The sequence below is a fragment of the Grampus griseus genome (assembly GCF_964374135.1).
Source record: "Grampus griseus genome assembly, chromosome: 6".
NCBI classification, from domain to species: Eukaryota; Metazoa; Chordata; class Mammalia; order Artiodactyla; family Delphinidae; genus Grampus; species Grampus griseus.
Genome location: NC_139000.1, coordinates 5,466,311 through 5,493,909, shown reverse-complemented (window position 1 = coordinate 5,493,909; position 27,599 = coordinate 5,466,311). Strand labels below are relative to the sequence as shown.

Sequence of the window (27,599 nt, the reverse complement as noted above, 5' to 3'; positions counted from 1 at the left end):
ACACTGGGAAACACTTTCAAAATGGATGATCTTCTTGACTGGGTCACATGACTTCCCGAAGGGTTCCCCTGATATGTTGCCACCAGGAAGTCTTCAAAGGGGCAAGCCGTTTCGTATGCTTTTGTTATAAGTTAAGGAAAATGATTTTAAATAATGAAACCTTGGTTATGATTCAGGCTCCATTTTTCTTCAGATCTGTTTTAGTTTTCAGATTGGAAAAAAAGTATGCATTTTAGAATTCCCTAAAGCATATTTTTAATTCCTGGAGTGTTTTTTTTGTTTGTTTGTTTTTTAAATCATCAGTTTGTGTGAAAGCGTCATCAGTTGACCCACTGGCAGAATATGATTACCCCTGACTGTAGGCACCTCTCTCCTGGTACCCTCAAAAGAGCGACTCTCTTCACATTGCTTTAGCACTTTGTCCAATGTGTGATAAGGAAGCGTAAAGCTAGTTGGACTAGCTAGAGGACCCAAGGGTTTCTTGTGAGCATCCACTTGTACTACAATTGGGCTTTTTGTTCATTGGTGAACTGCTCCTTGCCATGCTGTCTTATGTAGCTCGTTGGCCACTGAGTATTTCATTTATAGCAACAGGAAGGAATAATTACCCAGATATTATGAAGTGGGTGGTTTTAGAATTCCACTTCAGATGGCATCGACCCTTAATGCAGCTGGTTTCACTTAATACATTTTGTTTAAACAAACCCTGTTCCTGGAAGTGGTTTCGGAATAGTCTGTTCCTTGTAGCTGTTCCTTTGCTCTTATTTTTAAAAATGTTTTCCCAACGATATCATAAGCGCATGAGCCTGACAGATACAAAAATTTTGCTTAGGGCTTCCCTGGTGGTGCAGTGGTTGAGAGTCCACCTGCCGATGCAGGGGACACGGGTTCGTGCCCCGGTCCGGGAAGATCCCACATGCCGCGGAGCGGCTGGGCCCGTGCATCCGGAGCCTGTGCTCCACAACGGGAGAGGCCATGACAGTGAGAGGCCCATGTAACACAAAAAAAAAAAAAAAAAAAAAAAAAAAAAAAAATTTGCTTAAAGTTATTGCACTTATGAATAGAGTTGTGTCCAGATATGATATATTATCGTATTCATAGCTTAAAGATTTAATTTGTTACCTTTATTTTGCATAACTGGCCACATTTTTTTGTTGTTTAGGTATATTTCTCTTTAAGGGACTCTGATGTCTAGAAATCACGACTGACTGACTAAATAGATAAATTAGAGAATAAGTGGTTTTCACTTTGTAAACATGAAAAATTCTTAACAAAAAGCCATGGCTGGGCTGATTAAGCAATCAGTATATTTTCAAGTGGGATATAAATTTCTAGTTTAGGTATGATACCACAATATTAAAAAAATTTAAAAAAACTGAATAGAAATAAAAAATAAGATACTGGTAGTTTCTACTCTGACTTTTACTTTATCAAAAGAATTTTAATGAGAGAATCTTTTAAAAACAGGAATTTATAAAACATATGCAAGTCATCAAGAATTTTTTATATAAACTTTCATTTTGTTGTATTCTCTCATAGGATTTATTCTTGTCTTTGGAGAACTTATTCTGATTTATAATTATACTTTAATTAATGTGATACTTTGTTCACTGCCCCTCCCCTCCTGGACTGTAAGCTCGCTTAGCACAGGAACATGCCTATCTTGTGCTTTTATTAAATCTCAGTACATATTCTATTACCTGGCACATAGTAGATGTTTAGTAGAAACTTATTGAGTGAATGAATGAATCAGTGAAATGCTTTTCACCTTTCTCTACTACTAGAATGCAGTATAATGATAACGATAGCAAACTTACATTACTCTTAACTATGTCAGACCCTGTTCTGAGTGCTTTATGTACTCCGTAAGTATTGGGTGGTCACTGCATACAAAGCATTCAACAACGTGATGGTTAACATTTAAATCTTGCTGCCAAAACCATTCTTATTTGTGTTTGACAGTTATTCCAGGCATTTTCCATATAGGAATATTTTGGTAATAAAAGAACACAGGATGTTCTTCCCACTCCCAGGACTAGTGCGTTTGTGATTCCAGGTGCAAATCTCTGTTGCCAGAACCCATGGACCTGTTCTCAAAGTTCAAACACTACATCAAGAGATTAGACCAGGTACCTTTTCATTTTTTCCCTCTTTTTTTCTCTCCTTTTCCCGCCCTTTGGTGTTCATCTCTTCAGCAGGTCAGAATTGATACAGCTTCCAGAAGCTTCCAGTAAACAAATGATTACCTTTTAATTCTTATTCTGATGAATACTTTTTGGTTGTAATTGTTTTTATTACAAAGGTAGTATTTACTCATTATTTTAAAATAAGTAAATGTCTCTTTCTCTTGATCACCCCCCTTAGGAGTAACCCCTGTTGTTTGTTGAATATTCATCAGACCTTTTTCTCCTGGCTTCTTGCATGTTGAAGAAGGTTGCATTTGAAAACACTGTATCCTACACCATATGTTAAAGTGGATGTTCTGCTTCTCAGAGTACAATTTAATTTACTTTGTAGATGTTATTAATGAAAGGCAGAGAAGACACTGGGCCCAACATTAAGTGTGGAACTTACAAAACGTATATTAATGACTGTTACTAAGTTATTGCTCGCAATGGAACCTGTAACATATTCCTGTTAAATTAATCTCAAATTGCTAAGTGTATTATTCCAATAATCAGAAAAGGTAGATAAGTAACAAGGAGCAGGAGACTTGTGCCCAAGTAAAAAATAAATGTGGATTTACAGCATCTAAGAATCTTTTGGCAAATCAAGAATGATCACCAATAGCAAACAGCTTTACTGGTCATCTGTCTGCTTGGCTTTGGTACACTGGTTTAGTACAATATTTGGTAGAACACTACTGACCAGAAAACATGGATGTCACATCTCTAGAAAGAAAAGCTATAGTAGTTCAATTCCCAATGTGTACCTTAGTTGTTTTTTGTTGTTGTTGTTGTTTTTATTTTTACTTTTCAAGTAAAAATAAGAATCTCTAAAAAAAAAAAAAAAAGAAAAAGAAAAGAAAAGAATAACCACCAAGCTCTTTCACACCACTTGAGAATAGTGGAAATGCAGAGGAGACGCGCCATGAGATTGCTTGGTATTTCCCAGCGTGCTTTTCCTATTTCTTGAAAATTGTACAGTACTTTGCCACGGTTTGTTACCTGGATGAAATGAGAAACCTGTGCCTTCAGTATTTCCTACCAGCCCTTTCTTGACTTTGTTCTCTGCCTCTTCCTATAATAACAATGAATTCTTTAAGAATAGCAGGGGGATAGAAGAAGCAAGGTGGTTAAACAAAAATTGTCTTTACACATACCAGCCCATTCTGTGATGTACATGAGTTCAGAGCAACCTCCAAGGCCCCTCTTCCAGCCCCATGCTTCACCCTTAACAGTAATGTGAATGCAGCCAGGAGAGTCATAAAACTGTGGGTTTAAGGTGCCATAAGGAAAGGAGGCTTCAGTAACGCCAATGTTTGGAGCTGTGTTTGTCCTCCCAGAGGTGTTCGTACTGGTAAGCAGTGCTCCGTGGTGAGGGTGAGCTTTGCCTTTGTAAAGTGCATGACAGGTGATAGTGAAAGGGCCATGGGAAAGAATTACTGGGAGGGTTGCAGGTGCATTGGCTCAGGCAGATTGGTTGTACGAAGAGTACACAGGAAGGCTGAGGTTTGGGAGTTTATTCTCTTAAAAGTGATCCGTGTCTAATAACCCCTGGAAAATCTTCATTTACTTCCAAGGGGTACACATACTCCAGTCTGAGTCCTGATCTAGATTCTATCATGTATTAGCTGTGACCCTGGACAAATAACTTTAGTCTTATGGCCTCAGTAAGAAAGTCGATCATAATGCCACCTCCCTAAAGGGTTTGATGGGATTTCAGTGGGATATTGCATATAGAGTGCTTGATACAGTAAGTAAAAAGTTACGTGTCAACCATTATTGATATCGTGATGAGAAAATCTGTAACATAATGGTTTTTGTAAGTGAAATATAGTTGAACTTTGTTAACATCAACTCCTCACAGACCTTCAGGGAAGCCTGTCAAGGAAGGAAATCTTAGTGAAGTAAATGGAGAACACTGAACAGCACCTTGACAGAGTCCTAGTCAGGCGAGGATATGTATAGAATATTAGGGCCTGGGTTGGGAGATTTTTTTTAAGTAATTAAAAAAAAATTAAGGTATTCTTTACATGTAATAAAGTCCACCCATTTTAAGTGTACGTTTTGATGAATTTTGGTGCGTAATCATGGAACCTCTGTCGCAACTGAGATTATAAAACAGTTCCCTCGTTATAACAATTTTTTCTGTGCCCCTTTCCAGTTAATTCCCTTCTCCAACCACTGATTCCAGGCAACTATCCATCTGCCTTCTGTCTCTGTAATTTTGCCTTTTCAAGAAGTTCATGTAAGTGGAATAATACAAAAACCATAGACTTTTGTATTTGATTTCTTCCACATAGCATGACTTTTTGGTATTCATTCATGTTGTTGTGTATACTGTCTCTTTTCTTTTCCTTGCTAAGTTTGTTTATCCATTTATCAGTGGATAACATATGAATTGCTTCCGTTGCTGGGGCTCTTATGAATACTGCTGCTATGAACAGTCCTGTACTTGTCGTTGTGTGGACATATGCTTTTGTTTTTGCTGGAGAAATACCTAAGAATGGAGTTTCTGGGTCATAGGACAAGTGTAAATATGGACCTACAGATGGACTCTATTCTGATTCTGTTGGTATGTGTCTGCTCTTCTACCAATGTCATACTATCCTGGCTGCTGTAGCTCTATAATGTATCTTGAATTAAGGTGTCATCAGATTTTATTGTTCTTTTTCAAAATTGTTCAGCTATTCTAGGTCTTTGCCTGTCCTTATAAAGTTTAGAATTACCTTGTCAATTTCTTCAAAAAAGCCAGTGAAGATTTTGATTGAGATTGCATTGTCTATTATCCATTTGGAGGGGCTTGCCGTCTTAATATTGGCTTCATGAGGAATCAATATTCTACAATCCATGAGTATGTCTCTCAGTGTATTTAAGTATTTTATAATTTCCCTTTCCAATGTCTTAATAATTTTCAGTGTACAGGGCTTGCACATCTTTCATTAAGTATATAAATAGTATTGTTAAACGATATTGTAAATAGAATTGTCATTTAATCTTTCTAACTTTTTTTTTTCGCTAGACAATGAATTAAGCAAACCTTTATTGAAGCTTAAATTGTGGTACAGAAATACATTTCAACTGATTTAAGTCCAACACCACGAAGAGAGAAATTATGGCACCAAAATTTTCCCTCCTCTGTCATACACACTAGGATTAATTTAGATTACCATTCAATCTAGTTTTCATTTTTCTAGGCTTTGTTCCATACAAATTTGTGCCGTTTTTCAACATTAAATAGAAATCTTGAATCTGTTGGGGTGGGGGGAATCAGACCTCAAGCCAATAAATGTTCATCAAATCTACTGGGACACTGTTCAAGAAGAAAATCCACTTTGAGCATTGGTCCTCATAACAGCACCAAAACATTAGGTACTGCGCGCTAATTACAGAATCGGACTGATCCATTGATCGAAAGCTTCTTCAGTGAAGCTCTGAATCAACAACATGTTTAAAAGTCAAAAGTGTTCCAACCACTTGATTTCAAACCAAGTAGAATTTATGTTTAGAAACACTAAAAAAAAAAGTGTTTCATTTATAAATATGGAAGGAACAAAAACATCACTGCATCAATCCAGAAAGAATCAAAAACTGTTTGAGGACAAGAAGAAATACAAAATTGAGTCAACTTTGCTCTTTTCTCAGCTGCTTAGATGTCCATATTAGCAAATACAGCTAAAAGATGCCAAGTCTTTTAAGCCTGTATTTCTAGTCATTTCCCATTGACCATTTTGGAATTTTGTATGTTATGTTTTATGGATAGCATTCTGCTTCACTGTGTAGTATGTCTGAGTAATCTGAACAGTTCTCATTCATCACTTGATGTTACTCCACGGTGAAAGAAATACCAGTAAGAGGAACCGTCAGAACACTATCACATGCATCACAAAGTCACAGAACTTTTTAAGTCACAAGATGGCAAAGACATCGATTCTGCTTTGAACCAAAGTTTATGGCATTACCATTAATAGAAATTAGTGGAAAAGGCTGCATCATCTGAGCTGACTTGATTTGTTGAATCCAATACAACCTTTATCTTAAATCTCCTTGCTAACAAATTTAGTGATAATTCATTTATACTACTACTTAGCAAGTTAATAAAGCCATGGTACTCATGAGAGGCTAATCTCATTTAACGGGGGGCACAGAATGGCATACGGTTTCCATACAGTTCTGCCAATATTCCCTAGTATCAATCTACACCTTCTTTGCTAATCAACACCAGCTTATTCCAAAAGAGCTCATAGTAACGAAAAATGCCAAACTCCCTTGACCTTAAAAGAAAATTAAGCCCAGAGTCCATCCCCCCCACCCCGTTCCCCCTCTGGGGTATAAGGTTAATGTAAACCCACAGTGTAACAGTGTATTGTTTTATGGCGGGGGTGTGGTTGGGAGGGAGAAACCATGGTGAGGAATGAATCAATTAAAGTCACACAAGTATAGGAAGCAGTGAGATAGTAATACACAAAATGTTTGTTTTTTTGTTTTTTGCGGTACGCGGGCCTCTCACTGCTGTGGCCTCTCCCGTTGCGGAGCACAGGCTCCGGACGCGCAGGCTCAGCGGCCATGGCTCACGGGCCCAGCCGCTCCGCGGCATGTGGGATCTTCCCGGACCGGGGCACGAACCCGTGTCCCCTGCATCGGCAGGCGGACTCTCAACCACTGCCCCACCAGGGAAGCCCGTAATACACAAAATGGATAACTGCAGTCATTTTCTTAGAGGACTCGACTCGTGGAAAAAGAACTTTGATTGGTGCTGCAAAAACATCTGTATGAAGTAGAAATTGGTTTCAGTAACATTAGTAGACAGTATGTTCTAGTAAGTGGAGGTAACTGGATGCAAAATCCTGGTAGCAATTTAATAGAATAGTCCCAGATGTCTAGGCTGAGGCCAACGCCTAATGAGGATGAAAGCCTTGTCTGTGGGGAATTTTGGATGGTACCTGGAGAAATATTACACTGTACAGAAACCAAATTGAATTGTTTTCACAAGTGTAGTAAAGTTTCATATAGTAAAAGGTTTTTTCTACATGCACTTTAATTTCACAGCAAGAGTGGCATAGGATACCTAAACACAGAAGAGAGCATTCATGCAAGATATCTAACTCCTTGATATAATAGTGCCTATAATTCAAAATGATTACACTATCATTACATCTAGGGCTTTCTGCAACTACAAGGTGGTGGTTATGAAAAGAATGGCCCTTGGTATCAGTATCTAAAAAGCAGCCACCACCTTCTTCTATGTGTGTTCTCTTTTTGCGTTTTTTCTTCATTTTTCTTAATCAACTCTGCTGTTGTTGCTGCTTCTTAGCAAAACTGGGGGGAAAAAAGCAAAATTGTAGTCACTGAACATAGTGCTCTGTCAATCAAGACATTTAAAACCTTCAATCTTCTGGGGTGAAGAAAGCACTGTGCAACATTTAGAACTCTGATTTACAAACAGGGTGGTCACAAATTTTCCTGGCTTGAAGGCTTCCACAACTTTCCTGATCAGGTCATCATAGGAGGTCTGACTTAAGTTTGTTTCAAAGCTAACATAAGAAAATTGTGGTTCTGGAGTGATGTGAATAGTCCAATAAGTTCCGTCCGATTTCATTCCATTCATTGAATACGCACAAGGATTGAACAGTGTGGGATCAATGACAGAACCTGGTATCAGGTCACGAATTCCACTCTCATGAGTGACATCCTTTGCAGTAACACCATCTTTCATGCAGAACTGGTCCATAACTGCTGGGTCAAGCTCACTCATCAGAATTCCCAGGGTTTGATCTGGCTGATTGATTACCCGACTCTGGGAAACCCAAAGTATACAAGCACCAACAATCAGAATTCATGCCTCCCATGCGATATGCTGCTCCATGTGGGAAAATTGCGTTAAGAAACTCTATTTCTCCCTGGAAATTCCGGTGTGGGTACCCTTGGTGAGAAGACTTCATGAAATTCTTACAAGAATAAAAGAAGCTTTGAGTCAAACCCACTGTAATCCCTAGCAAGTTTCAACAGGGGAGCCAGTGCTTTCAGCAAGAGGGTAGTACCACATGTCTTCAAAATGAAACGTCTCTTGGAGACAAACATGCTACTCTCACTGAGTACATAAGCCTCCTGCTTGTCAGTTTTTGTCACACTTATGATTGAACACTGCACATCCTTCAAAAGTATGTCCCACTCAGATCTTGGGATGGTGCGAAGATCCCCAGATCCTTGGTTTGCGCCGGGTTGCTGCCTGGAGAACCAAACCTCCAGCAGCTTCTCGGTCCCTTCGAAAAAATGTGCAACTTCCATCACCATGAGACTAGCGAACAACCAACAACCACAGAAAATCAACTAAATTAAATCTCTTCTCCCACCGGTGCTGCCGCAGCTGCGAATTTTTCCAGCTGTGTTAACTAAAGTTCAGGTCCCATTTTTGCTATAATTTTATATTAACTTTTTTTTAAAGGGTTAATAAAATTTTCCCGGCTTTTTTTTGTGTGTGTGTGAGCGAAAGTTGAACGTGAGTCTGTTGGAAATAGAGGCAGATACAGCTCAGTCCCTTGTAGTCCGCTGTTTCCGCGTTAGAGAGAGTAGAGCGAGCACTAGCTAATGTCGCCGGTCATACTGGGGAAGCCTCTAACTTTTTATTGCTAATGTTTAGAAGTAAGAAGGACTTTTGTACACTGAACTTGTATCCTGCAATATGCTAAATTCACTTATCAGTTCTAGTAGCTTTTTTGTGTGTTGCTTAGGGTTTTCTCCAAACACTCGGAGTTTTTTGTTGTTGTTTCTATCTTTAGATCTTTTGTCTTTAGCTGAGCTGTTTTAAGTCTGTCCCACATATGAGTATGAGTAGTTCAAGGGTCAGTGAGAGATGAGTGTACAGAGTTTGGAGATCACCCGCCTCTGTCCCTTCTAAGATTACTCTGCACTCTTCAGCAGTCGTAGTTTCCTGGCTTCACTTTTCTGATTCACCAAGTCAGAAATGCTGTGAGTTTCTCTATGCATGTTCCAACCCTCTCTGTATATGACATGTCATAGTATCCAAAGACAAGAAATTGTTGATTATAGGAACTTAAAAAAAAAAGGGGGGGAACTTCTTTTCAAAATGATTCTTGAGTAATGACAGAAAATTCAGATAGTTAACATAATATTTTGTTGATAAAAAGGAAAGGAATCTTTTATCTGGCAATGGAATAACTTGGTCACTTTACAGAAAGAAAACCCAAATTCTGATTTTACTTTTTTCTATCATTCATTTAAAATTTTGCAATAAAGATTTATAAGTCCCTTTCTTAATGAATAAATAAATTTATTAACATTGAGCCAAGATTTCCAGTATTTTTAAACACAATTCAATATTTTCTTCAAATTCACTATCTGTAGGCATTATAAATCTAGACAAACAGTTTATTTTCCTCAGACCCTTTACCTTTACCATTAATAGTTTATCATCAAATTTGTCTTCTGGTATCTTTTATCATTTATAAAACTTGGAATTAATTAATATACCTTCTTAGGTATGTGTTTATGAATAGATGACAAAAATTTTTTTTTAATTTAATTTTTTATTTATTTATTTTTGGCTGCCTTGGGTCTGTTGCTGCACACAGGCTTTCTCTAGTTGAGACAAGCGGGGGCTACTCTTCATTGCAGTGTGCGGGCTTCTTATTGCGGTGGCTTCTCTTGTTGCAGAGCACAGGCTCTAAGTGCGTGGGCTTCAGTAGTTGTGGCACGTGGGCACAGTAGTTGTGGCTCCCGGGCTCTAGAGCACAGGCTCAGTAGTTGTGGCGCACAAGCTTAGTTGCTCTGCGGCATGTGGGATCTTCCTGGACCAGGGCTCAAACCCATGTCCCCTGCATTGGCAGGCGGATTCCCAACCACCGCGCCACCAGGGAAGTCCCATAGATGATAAAATTAAACCTCTTAACTAGTTGTAAAATTTAACTGATTATATCACATTAAATAAAACAATGCATAGATTATATTGGTTTACTGTCTTAATAAACTAATAATTTTCTTAATGAAAAAAACAGACAAACCACATTTATCTTATGTACCTATTCCTATTTCTCTGTAACCATTTATATTAGCCAACTTTAAAGTTAAAGTTTCTAGACACAAGAGAAAACTAGAAGACTGGAAACCATAACTGTCTAGCAAATTTTTCTATGAGCATACATTTTATATCACTTTAACAAATTTTAAAGTGGCAAAATAAGCATGGATATATCATTTAGAGAAATTTACATATCCAGTTAATCAATTTATAGGTAATTTTTATATAAAAATAAGGAAAAAGGGTAATTTAAAACTATACGTGGTGCCCAATGTTTGGATCTTTTCCTTTAGTTAGAAATTATCCATATATCCAAAGATTATTAATTAACTCAATTTATCATTTGTTTAAGAGATTTTTTTTTTTTTTTTTTTCCCCGTACGCGGGCCTCTCACTGTTGTGGCCTCTCCCGCTGCGGAGCACAGGCTCTGGACGCGCAGGCTCAGCGGCCATGGCTCACGGGCCTAGCTGCTCCGTGGCATGTGGGATCTTCCCAGACCGGGGCACGAACCCGTGTCCCCTGCATCGGCAGGCAGACTCCCAACCACTGCGCCACCAGGGAAGCCCTAAGAGATCTTTAAGTGGACTAAACATCTGGAAATTGAAACTTAGACCAACACATCAAATCTTTATGATTTAAAGCATTATAAGAATTCATGAGATTAAGTCATTTAAAAAAGATATTTTATCATATAAGTTCTTCCAACTAAATTCAATTTTATTTTTTATAATTTTAAACAATTTGTGGAAACAGTGATAACTTACTGGATCCATAGAACTAATAAAGTTAATTTAGAAGGTTTAAACCATGAGAAATTAACCCCAAATCTTACATTGATTTAATTATTGCATTATTTTTATATCATGATAAAATCAGGAGGCATAGTTATTTTTAAGCTAATTTTATCTCACTCTTGTATATAGTCCAAAGAATCATCTAATTATCAGGAATATTACATAAATATTTTAATATAAATAAACCTCCTATGGTCATATATCCAAAAAGATTTTTAAGACTCTTGGATATACTAAGCCTAGGTATAGGAAACAAAACTATTACCCAAACCCACATTTAAACTTTTGGGTTATAATTTCAGCAAGGAAAAGTAAAAGCAAAAATAGTTTAATTTTTCTCTCTTTCTTATGGAAATTTTGGACTGTTAATCTGTACTAGTATTTCTTGAGTCTGAACATAAGGACAGAAAAACTATTTATAATTAGTTAATCTCCAGACTTTCCCAAGAAAAGAGAAAATATGGGAAAGGAAGGAAGAAAGAAGTGAGAGCAAGCTGACTGCAGATAGATACGAGTGGCTGATTATCTTCTCTGTGTAAGGAGAGGAGAAGACTTAGACAAGGCAAAACCCATTTTGACAGACCCACTCAAAACTACCAGAGCTAGGGCTTCCCTGGTGGCGCAGTGGTTGAGAGTCCGCCTGCCAATGCAGGGGATGCAGGTTCGTGCCCTGGTCCGGGAAGATCCCACATCCCACATGCCGCGGAGCGGCTAGGCCCGTGAGCCATGGCCAAAAAAAAAAACTACCAGAGCTAAAGTCAGTACAGCTCATTTAAATAGTAATTCAGATTCTTGGCATCCTATTAAGTCATGTCCTTTAAAAGCTGGCATTTAGTAAGTATGGTAGAAAAGAGGAGGTCTCCCAATTTAAAAAGGTGGTCTGTCTTTTAGATGGGCAAGACAGAGACTCTCCTCATGAGGTTTCTTCCCTTTTTGTTCTGTGTTTAATGTGTCTCTTAAATGAAAAACCTTATTCATAACAAAATTTTCAAAATGGCAACTGCAATTTCAGATTGGTAAAATTACACCAGTTAGAGAGAGATACATATGCGTTCAAATATGAAGAGAGCAGGTATTTGGCCCAAAGGGCCAGGAAAAGAAGACCTCACAAGAATGGTGTCAGTAGGAATGGTGCTTATGCAATCTTGAGAAAGAAGACTAGAGCTAGAGGTATCACAGTCCCTGACTTCAGACTACTACAAAGCTGCAATAATCAAAACAGTATGGTAGTGACACAAAAACAGACATATAGATCAGTAGAACAGAATAGAGAGCCCAGAAATAAACCCATGCACTTAAATGGTCAACTGATCTATGTCAAAGGAGGCAAAAATATGTAATGGGGAAAAAGACAGTCTCTTCAATAAGTGGTGCTGGGAAAACTGGACAGCTACATATGAAGGAATAAAGTTAGAACATTTTCTTACACCATATACAAAAACTCAGATTAAAAGTAAGACCAGAAACCATAAAACTCCTAGAAGAAAGCATAGAACACTGACAGAAATTGTAACAATATATTTTTTATCTGTCCTAAGGCAAAGGAAGCAAAAGCAAACATAAATAAATGGGGCCTGATTAAACTTAAAAGCTTTTGCACAGCAAAGGAAACCATCGACAATATGAAAGGACAGCCTACAGAATGGGAAAAAATATCTGCAAATGTTATGAGTGATAAGGGGTTATTATCCAAAATATATAAATAGCTCATACAACTCATTATCAAAAACATAAACAACCCAATTAAAATGGGCAGAAGTCCTGAACAGACATTTTTCCAAAGAAGACACAGAGATAACCAACAGACACATGAAAAGATGTTTAACATCACTAATCAGAGAAAGGCAAATCAAAACTACAGTGAGATATCACCTCACACCTGTCAGAATGGCTATCATCAAAAAAGACCACAAATAACAATTGTTGGCAAGGATGTAGAGAAAAGGGAACTCTTGTACACTGCCGGTGGGAATGTAAATTGGTGCAGCCCCTATGGAAAACAATATGGAGGTTCCTCAAAAAACTGAAAAAGAATTACCATATGATCCAGCAATTCCACTCCTGGATATATATCCAAAGAAAACAAAAGCACTAACTTGAAAAGATACACACACCCCAATGTTCAAAACAGCATTATTTACAATAGCCAAGATATGGAAGCAACCTAAGTGTCCATCAACAGACAAATGGATAAAGAAGATGTGGGGTGTATGTGTGTGTATATGTGTATAATGGAATACTACTCAGCCATAAGAAAGAATGAAATTTTGCCATTTGCAGTGACATGGATGGACCTGGAGGGTATTATGCTTAGTGAAATGTCAGACTGGGGAAGATAGATACTGTATGTTGTCACTTATATGTGGAATCTAAGAAATAAAACGAATTAATATAACAACTGAAACAGACTTACAGATATAGAGAACAAACCAGTGGTTATCAGTGGGGAGAGGGAAGGCAGAAGGGATTAAGAGGTACAAACTACTATGTGTAAAATAAATAAGCTACAAGGATATATTTTACAGCACAGGGAATATAGCCAATATTTTATAATAGCTTTAAATGGAGTATAAGCTATAAAAAAATTTGAAACACTGTGTTATACACCTGAAACTAATATAATATTATAAATCACTATACCTCAATTTAAAAAAAAGAGAGAGAGACTGGTGCTTATGCAAACCTCGTATCTCCAGAATCTGGTCAAAGGCCAGGGAGTCACCAAGTGGAGTTCCAATGAACTCCCCAACAATTGATGTCTATCACTACCCTTAGAAAACAGGGCTTGTGGAAATTCACTTTAACACCATTTGCTTAACGGTGGAATTAGGTTCTTAATTCAGCCAACCCAAGCAATCAATAATGAGCGACTGTATACAGGACTTGGCCGTAGGTATATACAAAGATGGATCAGACATAAGACATAGTTTCAGCTGCCTAGGGAGCTCACAGTCTAGCTCTTCTTTTGAGCAAAATATTGCTTAAGTTGTTGCCTTAATGGTAGGATAAATCTGCCTTGGAATTGATCCAAGGTGATTTAATTACTGTGAAATAGTTACACCAATAAGACTTAAATTCCAGAGAACCCCCCTACTGGATTCCAGCATGCTGCAAGATATTAGGATTCCTGTTCTTATGTTGGTAAGCCAGGCCAGCCCTATTTTCTGTGATGACTTTTTTTTTTTAATAAAATAATGCATTCACTAGTTTAAAAATTAATATATAAAAATGTAGATTGAGGGCTTCCCTGGTGGCGCAGTGGTTGAGAGTCCGCCTGCCGATGCAGGGGACATGGGTTCGTGCCCCGGTCTGGGAAGCTCCCACATGCCGTGGAGCGGCTAGGCCCATGAGCCATGGCCGCTGAGCCTGCGCATCCGGAGCCTGTGCTCTGCAACGGGAGAGGCCACAACAGTGAGAGGCCTGCGTACCGCAAAAAAAAAAAAAAAAAAAAAAAGTGTAGATTGAGAAGTCTTACTCTGACCCTTGTGCATATCTACTTTGTTATTGCATTCTCATTTCTCCCATGAATAAACACTATAATCAGTTTCTTAGATGTCTTTCCATTGTTTCTTTGTGCAAATACAAGCAAAAATGAATTCATATACTTTTAAATCCCATTCTTACACAGAAGCTAGAATACCAGTTCAAAGGTGGTCAGGCAGGAGGAATTCTGTCTTACTTGGGAGAGGATCAGCGTTTTTTTTTTTTCTAGTCAGGCCTTCAACTGATTGGATGAAATCCACCCACATTAAGGAGGGCAATCTCATCCAAAAACACCCTCATGGAAACAACCAGAATAATGTTTGACCAAATATCTGGATACTCTGTGACCCAGTTAAGCTGACACATAAAATTACCCATCATGGGCTTCCCTGGTGGCGCAGTGGTTGAAAGTCCGCCTGCCGATGCAGGGGACACAGGTTCGTGCCCTGGTCTGGGAAGATCCCACATGCCGCGGAGCGGCTGGGCCCGTGAGCCATGGCCGCTGAGCCTGCGCGTCTGGAGCCCTGGAGCCTGTGCTCCAAAACGGGAGAGGCCACAGCAGTGAGAGGCCCGCGTACAGCAAAAATAAAATAAAATTAAATTAAATTAAATTAAATTAACCATCACAAGGGTCCTGCCCCAATTAATGGAAGAATTAATGCTACTCTGGTCTTGCCTAACAACGTTTAAGAGCAAAACCCAAAAGGATCAAATTGTTTCCAGACTGTATCTCACAACAAAGCTAAAGAATATTTTTAGCAATGCAAAAATATCTAGGACCCAACATGGTAAAATACACAATGTCTGCATCCAGTCAAAAATTACTAGGTATGTAAGGAAGTAGGAAATATTCCAGTAACTGACCAGAAATGACACAGACGGTAGAATTAGTAAATATGGACATTAAAATAATTATTGTAATTGTATTCCATATGTTTAAGAAGCTAGAGGAAAGATTGTGTTAATTAGAGACACGGAAGATAAACTTCTAGAGATGAAAACTACAATTGCTGAGATGAATACATTGAATGAAATCGATGTCAGAATAAACAGTGTAGAAATAAAGATTAGTGATTTTGAAAACAAGGTAAACTGTCCAAAATGAAACACAGAAAGAAAAAAATCTGAAAAAAATTAATGAACAAAGCATCAGTGAAGTGCGGGGCCAATTATATGTGTAATTGGAGTGTCTGAAGGAGGAAGGAAGTGTGAGGGATAGAAGAAATAACAGAAGAGAAAAGTGACTGAAAAAAACCCCTCCAAATGTAATGAAAGTAATAAACCCATAAATCCAAGAATCTCAAGGAGCTCCAAGCACAAGAAACATGAAGAAAACTGGTATCAAGGCACATTATACTCAAATTGCATAAAACTAGTGATAGAGAAGAATGTTAAAAGCAGCCAGAGAAAATGAAGGTTAGGATGACAGCAGAGTCCTCTGTGAAAACAGTGTAAGCCAGGCAACAGTGGAGCGACATCTTTAAACTAACAAAAGAAAAACATCATCAACCTAGAATTATTTTCTTGGTGAAAGTATCTTTCACAAACAAAGGCAATATAAAGTCTTCTTCAGACATCAAAAACTGAAAGCATTCATTACCATCAGGCTTGCACTAAAAAAAAATGTAAAAGAATGTCCTTGAAGCAGAAGAAAAATGATACCTGGTGGAAACCAGAGCTCCAAAAAGAAAGGGATACACTGGAGAAGGGTAACTACCTTGTAAATATATCATTTTTTTCTCATTATTTTTTTTAAAATTTATTTATTTATTTATTTATTTTGGGCTGTGTTGGGTCTTCGTTGCTGCACGCGGGCTTTCTCTGGTTGTGGAGAGCAGGGGCTACTCTTCGTTGCAGTGCGTGGGCTTCTCATTGCGGTGGCTTCTCTTGTTGTGGAGCACGGGCTCTAGGCATGCAGGCTTCAGTAGTTGTGGCACACCGTTTCAGTAGTTGTGGCTCACGGGCTCTAGAGCGCAGGCTCAGTAGTTGTGGTGCACGGTCTTAGTTGCTCCGCAGCATGTGGGATCTTCCCAGCCCAGGGTTCGAACCCGTGTCCCCTGCGTTGGCAGGCAGATTCTTAACCACTGCGCCACCAGGGAAGCCCTTTTCTCATTATTTAAATCTCTTTAAAAGATATGTCTTTTAAACAGAAGCAGAAATAACACACTGGCGTTTACAGCTTATGTAGAAGTAAAGTTTATGACAGCAGTAGCACAAATGGGAGTGGGAAAATGGAATTATACTGTTGTAAGATTCTTATACTATATGTGAAGTAATATAGCATTTGTAAGTAGATTGTGATAAGTTAAAGATGTATATGATAAACTCTAAAGCAGCAGAGTTATAGCTAATAAGCCAACAGAGATAAATTATAATAATGAAGATATTTAATTAATACAAAAAAGGGCAGACAGAAAAACTTGGAAAAATGAACAAAGAACAGATTACATAGCAGTACATCTGAAACTTATTTTTTAAAAAAGAACAGATTGGATATATATAAAATAGCAAGATGGTAGATTAAATTCCATATTGATATTATATTAAATATAAAAGTCTAAATGTCCCAATAAAAAACAGAGACTGTCAGATTGGATAAAAAAGTAAGACCCATTTATATGTTACCTACAATGAACCCACTTTTAATATAAAGATACAAATAGATTAAAAGCAAAAGGGTGGAAAAAGTTGTACCAGGTCAACATTAATCAAAAGATTAATTTGAATGTCTATATCAGAAAAAGTAGATTTCAAAACAGAGCATATTACCAAGGATAAAGAGAGTCATTTCGTAATGGTAAAGAGGTCAATCCAATAAGAACATATAATCCTAAGTGTTTATATATGTATTAGAGATTCAAAATACATGAATCAAAAACTGATAGAACTGCAAGGAGAAATCCACAATTATATTTGGAGATTTTAACACATCTCACTCAATTGATAGAACACATGGACAGACAATCAATAAGGATATGGGAGATTTGAACAATATAATCAACTGTCTTGGCTTAATTAACATTTATAGAACACTCTACCCCTCCACCCCAAACAGTAGAATACACATTCTTTACAAGTGCACATGAAACTGTTACCAAGATAAATCATTTTCTGGGCCATTAAAAAAGTCTCAATGAATGTGAGCTGATTCAAGTCATAGAAAGTATGATCTCTGACCACAGGGGAATTAAATAAGGAATCAGTAACAGAAAGATATCTGGAAGAGCTTTCAATTATTTGGAAACGAAATAACACACTTTTAAATAAACCATGAGTCAAAGAAAAAAAATCAAAAGTGAAATTAGTAAGCATTTGGAACTGAATGAAGGTGAAAATGCAACATAAAATTTTGGGGATAGGGCTAAAGGGAAATATATTTAGCACTAAAACGCTGTATTAGAAAAGAAAAAAAGCTTCAAATAACTGACCTTGGGATCCCATCTTAGGAAACTAGAAAAATGAAAGCTAGTGAAACCCAAATTAAGCAGAAAAAAAGGTCAATGTGGAAATCAGTGAAATGGAAAACAGAAAAACCATGAAGAAATCTATGAAACCAAAAGCCAGTTCTCTGAAAAGAGCAATAAAATTGATAAACCTCTGGCCAGACCAATCAGGGAAAAAAGAGAAGACAAAAATTTTAATAAGTAAACCAAATAGCAACCTAGAAAAAACAGACAAGTTCTTTGAAACACACAAACTGCCAAAACTCACTCAAGAAGAAACAACCACAATAGGCCCAAATCTATTAAAGAAACTGAGTTTGTAGTGTAGTTAAAAACCTTCCCACGAAGAAAATGCCAGGGCCTGATGGTTTTACTGGTGAATACTACCAAACATTTAAGAAAGAAATATTACAAATTCTATACTGCCTTTCCAGAAATGAGAAAAAGAGGGGACAAACACTTCCCAGCTCATTCTTCCAGGTAAGCATTACTGCGCAGATGTTCCCTCTTAGTCTCTTCTCCCTGTGCGGCCAGAGTAATCCTTTTAAATCTAATCAAATCCCAGTCTCTCCTCTGCCCCAAACCTCCAGTGCCTTCCCAGCTCCTTCAGAGTAAAAGCCAGAGCCCTGGCAATCACCTCAGGCAGACAAGATCTCCCCACCTCCCTGCAGCTTCTGACTAATGTCCTTTTACTCTCCCTCTTACCCACTCTGTTCCATTCACATTGACCTCTTTGCTCTTCCTTGGACCTCCCCCAGTCATCCTCCCTGCCCCACTGACTTTGCAACTGCTGTTCCCTATACTAGGAAAGTGCTTCCCCCATAGTTCACGCTACCTCCTTTGGGTCTTTGCTCAATTGTCATCTTCAGTGATGGTGTTTCTGACAACTTTATTTAAAATTATAATCTCAGTCCCCACTCTTCAACCTCAGCAACTCCATCCCTCTTACCTGCTTTTTCTCCCTAGTGGTTTTTACCCTCTTATGTATTCTTTAATTTATTTTGTTGTCTGTCTCCCCTACCCCCAATGGAAAGTGAACTATCGAGGGGGCAGGGATTTTTTCCCCATATTCTACCTGTTGTAACCCTAGAGCGTAGGACAGTACCTAGCTCTTAGTATGTACTCTGTAAACATTTGCAGAATATTTCTCTCTTAATGGTGCTCTCTTTGCTTTGTTCTCAAAAAAAGAGAAAGAAAAAGAAAACCACCTTCCTGTCTAAAGTGATATATTCTCAGATTGTCCCATAGTTTGATGACCAGGAATTTTTTAACCCATGGATTTACAAGAGGTGTTCCTCTCCTTTGTGGGGAAGGAGAGGGATAATTACGAAAGCAACATGAGGAAAGGAGAACTGTCAGAGGAGTCCTTAGGCAGATCAGTTCTAGAAAGGTTGACGTATGAGATTGAGGCTTTGAAAGTTGATTCCTTTTTAAATAAGTACTTGCATACTTCTTGGAAAGCTTACGTGAACCCCCATCCAGGCATCGGTGTACCCCATGTTGAAGGCTAAGACCAAAGTTTATTTAACTTAATGATAGATCCTTGCTATTTAAACAATCTGCAGTGAATATATGTGTATTCATATTCACTTGTATGTGTATGTGTAGGCAAGTCTGTAAATTCCCAGAAATAGAATTGCTGGGTCAAAGGGTAAATAGATGTGAGGTTCTGAGAGATATTGAATATTGCCACATTTCACTTATGGGACTTTTTGAGAACCAGGAATCAGATATGCAAATCCTAGGCAGAGTCAAGAGCTAGCAACTATAGAACAAAGTTAAAGGCAATTTTGTCACCTTAAATAGTGGAACGCTGCAGAATTAATTAAACGCTGCTTTCAGTCCTTAGGAGACCATGTACAAACCTGATAAGCCCCCGCCCCTTGTCTTCGTACAACTCACTGGCAGGAAGTTGAACACCCAGGGCTCTGGACACTGTTTTTCATAAAGCTTTCTGGCTCACTTGCTCTGGAAATGTTGAGACAGGAATCAGTTGCAGCCAGCCAGGGCTGACTGTCCATGTTCTTGATGTGGTTTGCTGGAGACCTGCCCCTCATCCTCCTGTGGCCCAAAGGCTCCTAAATCCATTTGTGAGGATTGGTTGGTTGTGGGCACAGTGTAGATAAGGGAAGCCAGTTTTTTGGTACAAGTCCTGGCATTTGTAAGTTAGCAAACTTACTCTTTCTAGTCAGGAAAATGTCATTTTTATTTTATTTTTTTTGCGGTACGTGGGCCTCTCACTGTTGTGGCCTCTCCCGTTGCGGAGCACAGTCTCCGGACGCGCAGGCTCAGCGGCCATGGCTCACGGGCCCAGCCGCTCCGCGGCATGTGGGATCTTCTCGGACCGGGGACTGAACCCGTGTCCCCTGCATCGGCAGGCAGACTCTCAACCACTGCGCCACCAGGGAAGCCTGAAAATGTCATTTTTTAAAAGCCCTTGACAAGGAGAAAGAAAAATTTGCCTTAGACCTGGAATCAGCTCACAGACTGAGAGCCTAGACGGATGGTAACAGGCATTTAGCTCAGCCTCCATTTTGCAGGTGAATGAGGCCCAGAGTGGGGGAAGTGCCTCCCCGAGCCTCCCACTGGAACCCAGGGCCCTGCCCTCTTGCAGGGCTTCTGTCTACCACCCACAGCTGCCTCTCCTCCACGGTCACCAGTGCTTTCCTATCCAGGTACAGGGAGGTTTGCATTAGAGAAAGACAACCCTTTAGCATGGATTTCTACCACCTGGCATGACAATGGGTAAAGCTACTTATCGGTGCTGTTTGTGCTTCTGATATACATTCCACTTGGGGTCTTGTAGAGCAGAAGGAGCAAAGGGAAAGAAACCGAATTGTCCAGACTGTACTCACTCTAGGACCACTAATATCGTTCTCACCAGCCGAATCCAGTCCCGCAATGGAGTGCCCTCTCACAGCCCCAGGGGGGCCCATTCACAGGGAAGCACCAAGCAGGGGCTCTGGCGGTGAGTGGGCTCCCCTGAGGAATGGGACATCTGAAGAAGGAAAACAGTGCGTTTATTGAGGTATCATTTACATATGGTAAAGTTTGCCCCTTTCAGAGTATGAGTTTTGACAGTGCTTACAGTCATGTAACTACCACCACCCTTGAAATCTAGAACTGTCCCATCACTCCCAGCCCCTCCCCCGCCAGCCCTAATTCCTTTGGTCGCCAATGCATCCTCCCAGCCCCTGCGACCACTTTTCAGTTTTTTGTGCTTAGGATTTTGTCTGTTACAGAGTATCATAAATAGAATTATAAAGTGTATAACCTTTTGAGTCAGGATGCATTTAAGATTCATCCGTGTTGTTGCATGTAGTCAACGTGGTTCATTCCTTTTTATTGCTGAGTAGCGTTCTGTTGTATGAAGATACCCCAGTGTGTTTAGCCATTCAGCTGTTGAAGGACATTTGAGTTGTTTCCAGTTTTTGATGATTATGAATAAAGCCGCTGTAAATTCACATATAGGTTTTTGTGTAGACATTAATTTTCATTTCTCTTGATTAAATAATTAGGAATGGAATTGCTAGGCCATATGTCAAGTGTATGCTTAACTTATGAGAAACTGCCCAGCTGTTTTCCAAAGTGAATGTATTATTTTGCATTCCCACCAGCAGTTCCTACCAGTTTGCATTCATGCCAGTTGCTCCACATTTTTACCAGCACTTGATATTTTCTCCCAGTCTTTGACTTGTTCTTTTCGTTCTCTTAACAGTGTCTTTAGAAGAGCATAAATTTTGGGAATTCCCTGGCGGTCCAGTGGGTAGGACTCCACGCTTTCACTGCCATGGGCCCAGGTTCAATCCCTGGTTGGGGGGAACTAAGATCCTGCGAGCCTCATGGCACGGCCAAAAAAAAAAAAGAATGGCATAAATTTTCAATTTTGAGGGAAGTCCAATATATGAGTTATTTCTCTTAAGGTTCATACTTGGTATTGTACCTAAGAAATTTTGCCTAACACAAGATCACAAAGATATTCTTCTAGAAGTTTTATTTAACATTTAGATCTATAATCCATTTTGCATTAAATCTTATATGTGGCGCATACTGACCAAGTGTCATCATTTTGTATATGGATGCGTGATATTCCAGGACCATTTGTTCAAAAAACTATCCTTTCTCCAATGAATTGTCTTTGCACCTTTGTGGAGAATCAATTCAGCACATATGAGTGGGCGACCTTTACGCTTTTAACTGATTTCTAAATTCTAAAAGGAGAACGGTAAAAGGAAGAATCTTCCAGTCTTTGTATACTACTGATTTCTCCACTAGGAAGCCTCTCCTAACATCTGTAGGCAGAATTATCCACTTCTCTGGGCCCCTTTTTATTATTATTTATTTATTTACTTATTTATTTGGCTGCACAGCACAGTTTGCGGGATCTTACTTCCCCGACCAGGGATTGAACCTGTTCCCTCGGCAGTGAAAGTGCAGAGTCCTAACCACTGGACTGCCAGGGCATTCCCTGGGCTCCTATAGCTATGATGCATACACTTATTATGGAATTTTTCTCACCCTTATGATTCCTTGTTTCAGGGTCTGCTCCTCTCTCCTTCCCACCTCTCTCTCAAGACCAAGCATCCTTGGAGGCCCAGAAGTGTGTCTTCTTCCTTTTTATCATCTTCATCACCACTGGCTCTATAATGTTTGTTGAATGAATGGCCCATTCTCAAATCTCTGACAAGTCACATCTTTGATTGACAAGTGATGACAAGTCAAGAGCTTTATGAGAGCTATACCAGTCAGATGAGGACCAAGAAGTGAAGATAAAGACCCAGTTCTCTTTAAAGCAGGAGCTGTTTCTTATTCTACTTTGATGTGACCTCTGTTTTGCCAGGGACGCGTAGGGTGGGTCTGTCATACCAGGCACATTTGGGTTATTGGTGGAATCTCAGCTTCAGAGCATGCCTGGCTTCTTGAGTCCCTCTTCCTTTGGGATTCTTTCATGCTGGGCTTCAGTCACTGTGGCTTTGTTGGGAATACAACTACCTTCCCTTGAGTTGTTTTGGAGATCGGACAAGAAAAAGTAAGGGAAAACGCTGGGCAGTATTGAGAATTATTGACTGATTAACCTTTGAAATTCATTTGTTTATCAGAACCCTAAGACTCATGAAATGTTTATTGTTAATTCCAGTATTTCATTGGTTGCTTCTCCTTCCCCTAGTACTTTGGAAACATAATATTTACCACCTAGAAATTTTGCTACCTAGAAATTTTCCTACAATAGATCTTAAATATTCTTCTTAACGTTTTGATCTCAACTAATTTACTCTGATTCTTGGTTTCTGTGAGAAGTTTAACAGTTTGGACTGTTTGTCCAGAAGATGGGTGGCGCCAGGGTGTATATTTGGGAACTCTTAAAGTTGCAGCCCTTCAGGCCTCTGTGAAGGCTGCAGACTGGAGAGCTGCAGTTACTTGTGAGAGTATCCAGGTGCTTCCTATGAGTGGGAGATGTGTTCCTGTGCCTTTCAGCCTTTGATGTGCCAGGCTGCCAGCGTTCTCAGATGTCTCTATTTTAATCAACCTGAGCTACATCTCCCACTCCCACCCAGGTCTTGATTATCTTAGTTGTATATACAGTCCTCCCCCTCACATACACTCCTTAGCCAGGAGTATGCTGGGAGTCAGTAGAGGTGTCAGGGCTGGGTGGAACTGGTGCATGTTTTCTCTCCGGGAATGTGGCTCTTATTAGAAGCATCTCTAAATAAGATGCCACGTACCTGCAACACATAGAGTATGGTCTTTTTAGGTTCACAGCATGGAACTGAGCAGCCAAATGTATTGCATTTCTAATCCTCTGTCTCATCCTTTCTATGACATCCAATCAGGAAATGGGGTCAAACTCTTAGAACACATTGCTTTCTCCCTTTTTTTATTAACATTTTTTGAGGTAAGATTTACATGCCATAAAATTTACCATTTTAGTGTACAATTCAGTGATTTCTAGTAAATTTATATAGTGTGCAGCCATTACCACAGTCCAGTTTTAGAACATTTCCATCATCCCAAAAAGATCCCTTGTGCCCCTTTGCAGTCAGTCCCACCCCCATGCCCAGGCAGCCGCTAAACCTGCCTTCTGTCTCTATAGATTTGCCTTTTCTGCACGTTTCCTATAAATGGAATTATACAATATGTAGTCTTTGTGACTGGCTTCTTTCATATCACAGTGTGTTTTTGAGGTTTACCTATATCGTAGCACATATCAGTACTTCATTCCTTTTTATTATTGAATATTATTCCATTCTTTGGATATACATTTTGTTTATTAATTCATCAACTGATGGACGTTTGGATTGTGTCCAGTTTTGGCTGTTATGAATAATGCTTCTGTGGACATTCATGTACAGGTCTTTGTGTGGATATGTTTTCATTCCTCTAGGGTAGATTCCTAGGAGTAGAGTTGTTGGGTCTTATAGTAAGTTTATGTTTAACCTTTTAAGAAACTGCCACAGTGTTTTCTGTAGTAGGGCTGCACCATTTTATGTTCCCCCCAGCAGCGTATGAGTGTTCTAGTTTCTCCACATCCTCACCAACACTTGGTTTTGTCTGTCGTTTTGATCATAACTATTTGAGTGGCTGTGAAGAAGTACCTCGTGGTTTTAGTTTCCATTTCTGGAATGACTAATGATGCTGAGCGTCTTTTCATGTGCTTATCAGCCATTCATATTTCTTCTTCGGTGGCACATCAATTTAAATCTTTTATCCATTTTTTAATTGGTTTGCTTACTGTCTTATTATTGTGTGTTGAGTTCTCTGTATTCTGGATACAAATTCTTTATCAGATATGTGATAGAACACAGAATTTTTTAATCTTCCTCACACCAGTACCAGAGACGCTGGAAAGGGGAAGGGACAGTTAAGGTAGCAATAATAATTAATGTGTAATTTTTGAGTCTTTGTTATGAGCTGGATACTGGACTGTGTGTTTCACAGCGATTATTTAAGACACTTTCTCATTTTCTAAAGGTTATAGGATAATTTCAAACGCTTGCTCTTCAATTAACAGTTTCTAATAGATAAAGAAAAGAAACAATTGATTTGGGAAATTCTTAGATTTACGGGAGTTAAAACTGGTCTTTTAGTATTACCGTAAAGACTAAATGGCTGTTATACAGATGCAGAACACCAGCGGTTTAAAACAGCTAGATGTTTATTTCTTGCTTCTGTTAACAGGCTGACATTAGCAGTCCTGCATGTGTACGGGGACTCCACAGAATCAGACACCTGCTATGTTGTTACTTTTAAGGTGTGGATTCTACCTCAGGATCCAAATGGCCACTCCAGCAAGCTTGTCCCCTTGCAGGCAGTGGGAAGTAGAAAAGAGAGGGAGAGCATTCTCATTCCTTTTAAGAACCTGACCCGGAAGTTGCATGTATCGGTGCTGCTCGCCATATCATTGGTTAAAACTTAGTTACATGGTAATGACTAGGCACAAGAGGGACTAGGAAATGTGGTCTTTATTCTGGGGCTATATGTCCATCTAAAACTTAAGGGTTGATGGTGAGAGAGGAGAACAGATGTTAGGGGACATTGTTGGGCTTGGCAGTTCCTGTAACTAGTCTCTGTGGGATTCCCATTACTTTTTCATCAAAGAAAGTCTAGTTGATATGAGGTTATTGGCCTAAACCTTTTGGAGCAGTTCATTTTACTTTTGTTTTAGAATTGCACTAGAATGTTCTTAGTGGTGAAGTAGCCATAAATATGAATTACTATTGCTTAGGGAATGTGAAGATACCTTAGTGATTAAATACAATTCTGGAGTTGCTTTACTGAATACAGATTTTATATACCAGCTCGTAGGAAGGGTAGCAAACAAGAGGACAGCTTCTGCCAGGTTGACTTTGTTTTGCAGTTTTCTTTTCAAGTGGCTCTTTCCTCCTGACAGTGCCATTTAATGAGCAGTTTCTCCAATGTTAACCGTAGCTGTTCTTGTCTGGTTAGTATGTAGTTCTGGATCAATATGCCAGATCTGTCTCTTTAGGAAGAAAAAGAGCAGTACTGTTTCATTTAGAGATGTCATTACTTGTCTAAGGACAACAGTAATTTCTAACACGTGGAGGGAAGCAATCTTCTGGATCCATTTGTCCTTTGTATGTTTAAAACCCTGACAACAAAACAAATTGGTACTGAATGTTTTGAAGAAACAAACATTAACGCTCTCTGAGTGTTTCATTTCTAGGTTTTCAGGCCTTGGTAACATTACCAAGAAATCTGCTTTCCCGGGTGCAGCTCTATTGCTGAGAAGATTTTAATATCAAAGGAGCCCATACTTTTACAGCCCACTTCAGCCGCCCCAGAGATAACTTGGATAAACATGGGCTCCTCCACGTACCTCCTAATCCCTGCTGGGTCTTACACTGTGGGGAGGTTCAGACAACTTGTTTTCTTTCCCTTCTGGCCCTTCTCTCTACACTCCCCTCCAGCTGCCTTCCTTCCCCCACCCCCAAAGTAACGTGATCTCCTAGGCCTGGTCTGCTGCTTTGGCAGATTCTTTTAGTCTTAGAGAAAGAGAGGAAAAAAATTAACCATTGGTTTTCCAGTTCAGACTTAACAAAACTATAAAAGCCAAAAGCAGTACCAGTGTTTGAAAATAAAAGTATTGTTTGTAGATAACCAGTGCTTGGGCTTTTCTTTTATCAACCAGTTCTACTTAAGGCAGATTAAATTTACCTTATTATAATGATGATAGTTTATCGCCTTTAGATTTTTGCAACATTGCTACTTTTGACTTGTGTGTTTTGTAGATATCTTAATCTTTATTCAGTATTCAGATTAAAACAAACAAACAAGACTTTCCACGATTTAAAATAAAATTCTGTGGCATTTATTTCAAAAGTTAACCAAAGTAAAAGGGACAAAGACAATTCATGAAATCATGCAAAACCTCTTTAAGCTAAATTCAAGCACTTAGATTTTAATAAGAATATCTCAAACTATTTTTGTTTAATAACATAACTGTTTATAATTTGACTTTAAGTTATGTGACTGGATTTAAGAATTCAGGGTTTGGTTGTTTCTTCACCACCAGCAATATTAAGATTTGAGACCTGTAGTTTGCAACAAATTTTAAATACTTTTTCAGCCTGGTATCCTAAAACTAGTCTGTCAGCTCTTCATTATGGGTGCCTAGTGGGTGTCACATAATCGAAAAAATCTAGCAAGGTGGTTTGGAGATCTGGGCTCTTTTCCTGGCTCTGCCACTAACTTGCTATGAGACCTTGTACAAGTTTTCTTAGCCTGTTTGTGCCTCAGTTGTCTCATCTGTAAAATGGTCGAACTAGATTCTTTTTTTTTTATTTTTTAAAAAAATTTATTTATTTATTTATTTATTTCTGGCTGTGTTGGCTCTTCCTTGCTGCGCGTGGGCTTTCTCTAGTTGTGGCGAGCGGGAGCTACTTTTCGTTGCGGTGCACGGGCTTCTCATTGTGGTGGCTTTTCTTGTTGCGGAGCACAGGCTCTAGGCACGCGGGCTTTAGTAGTTGTAGCACGCGGGCTCAGTAGTTGTGGCTTGCGGACTCTAGCGCGCAGGCTCATTAGTTGTGGCACACGGGCTTTGTTGCTCCGTGGCATGTGGGATCTTCCCAGACCAGGGATCGAACCCTTGTCCCCTGCATTGGCAGGCGGATTCTTAACCACTGTGCCACCAGGGAAGTCCCAAAACTAGATTCTAATTTA

General features: G+C 39.1%; 2 protein-coding genes across 3 annotated transcripts in view; one reads left to right on the top strand and one right to left on the bottom strand.

Moving 5' to 3' along the window:
* The window catches only part of ABL1 (ABL proto-oncogene 1, non-receptor tyrosine kinase), a 134,402-nt gene that overhangs the window by 53,950 nt on the left and 52,853 nt on the right, over positions 1 to 27,599 (top strand). The window lies entirely within an intron of this gene.
* LOC309824325 (S-adenosylmethionine decarboxylase proenzyme-like) lies at positions 7,528 to 8,450 on the bottom strand (the record flags this gene model as incomplete). The annotated part of the gene is made up of 2 exons (XM_082657143.1): positions 7,528 to 7,959; positions 8,313 to 8,450. 2 exons carry the CDS (start codon positions 8,448 to 8,450, stop codon positions 7,528 to 7,530), a joined length of 570 nt encoding a protein of 189 aa, XP_082513269.1.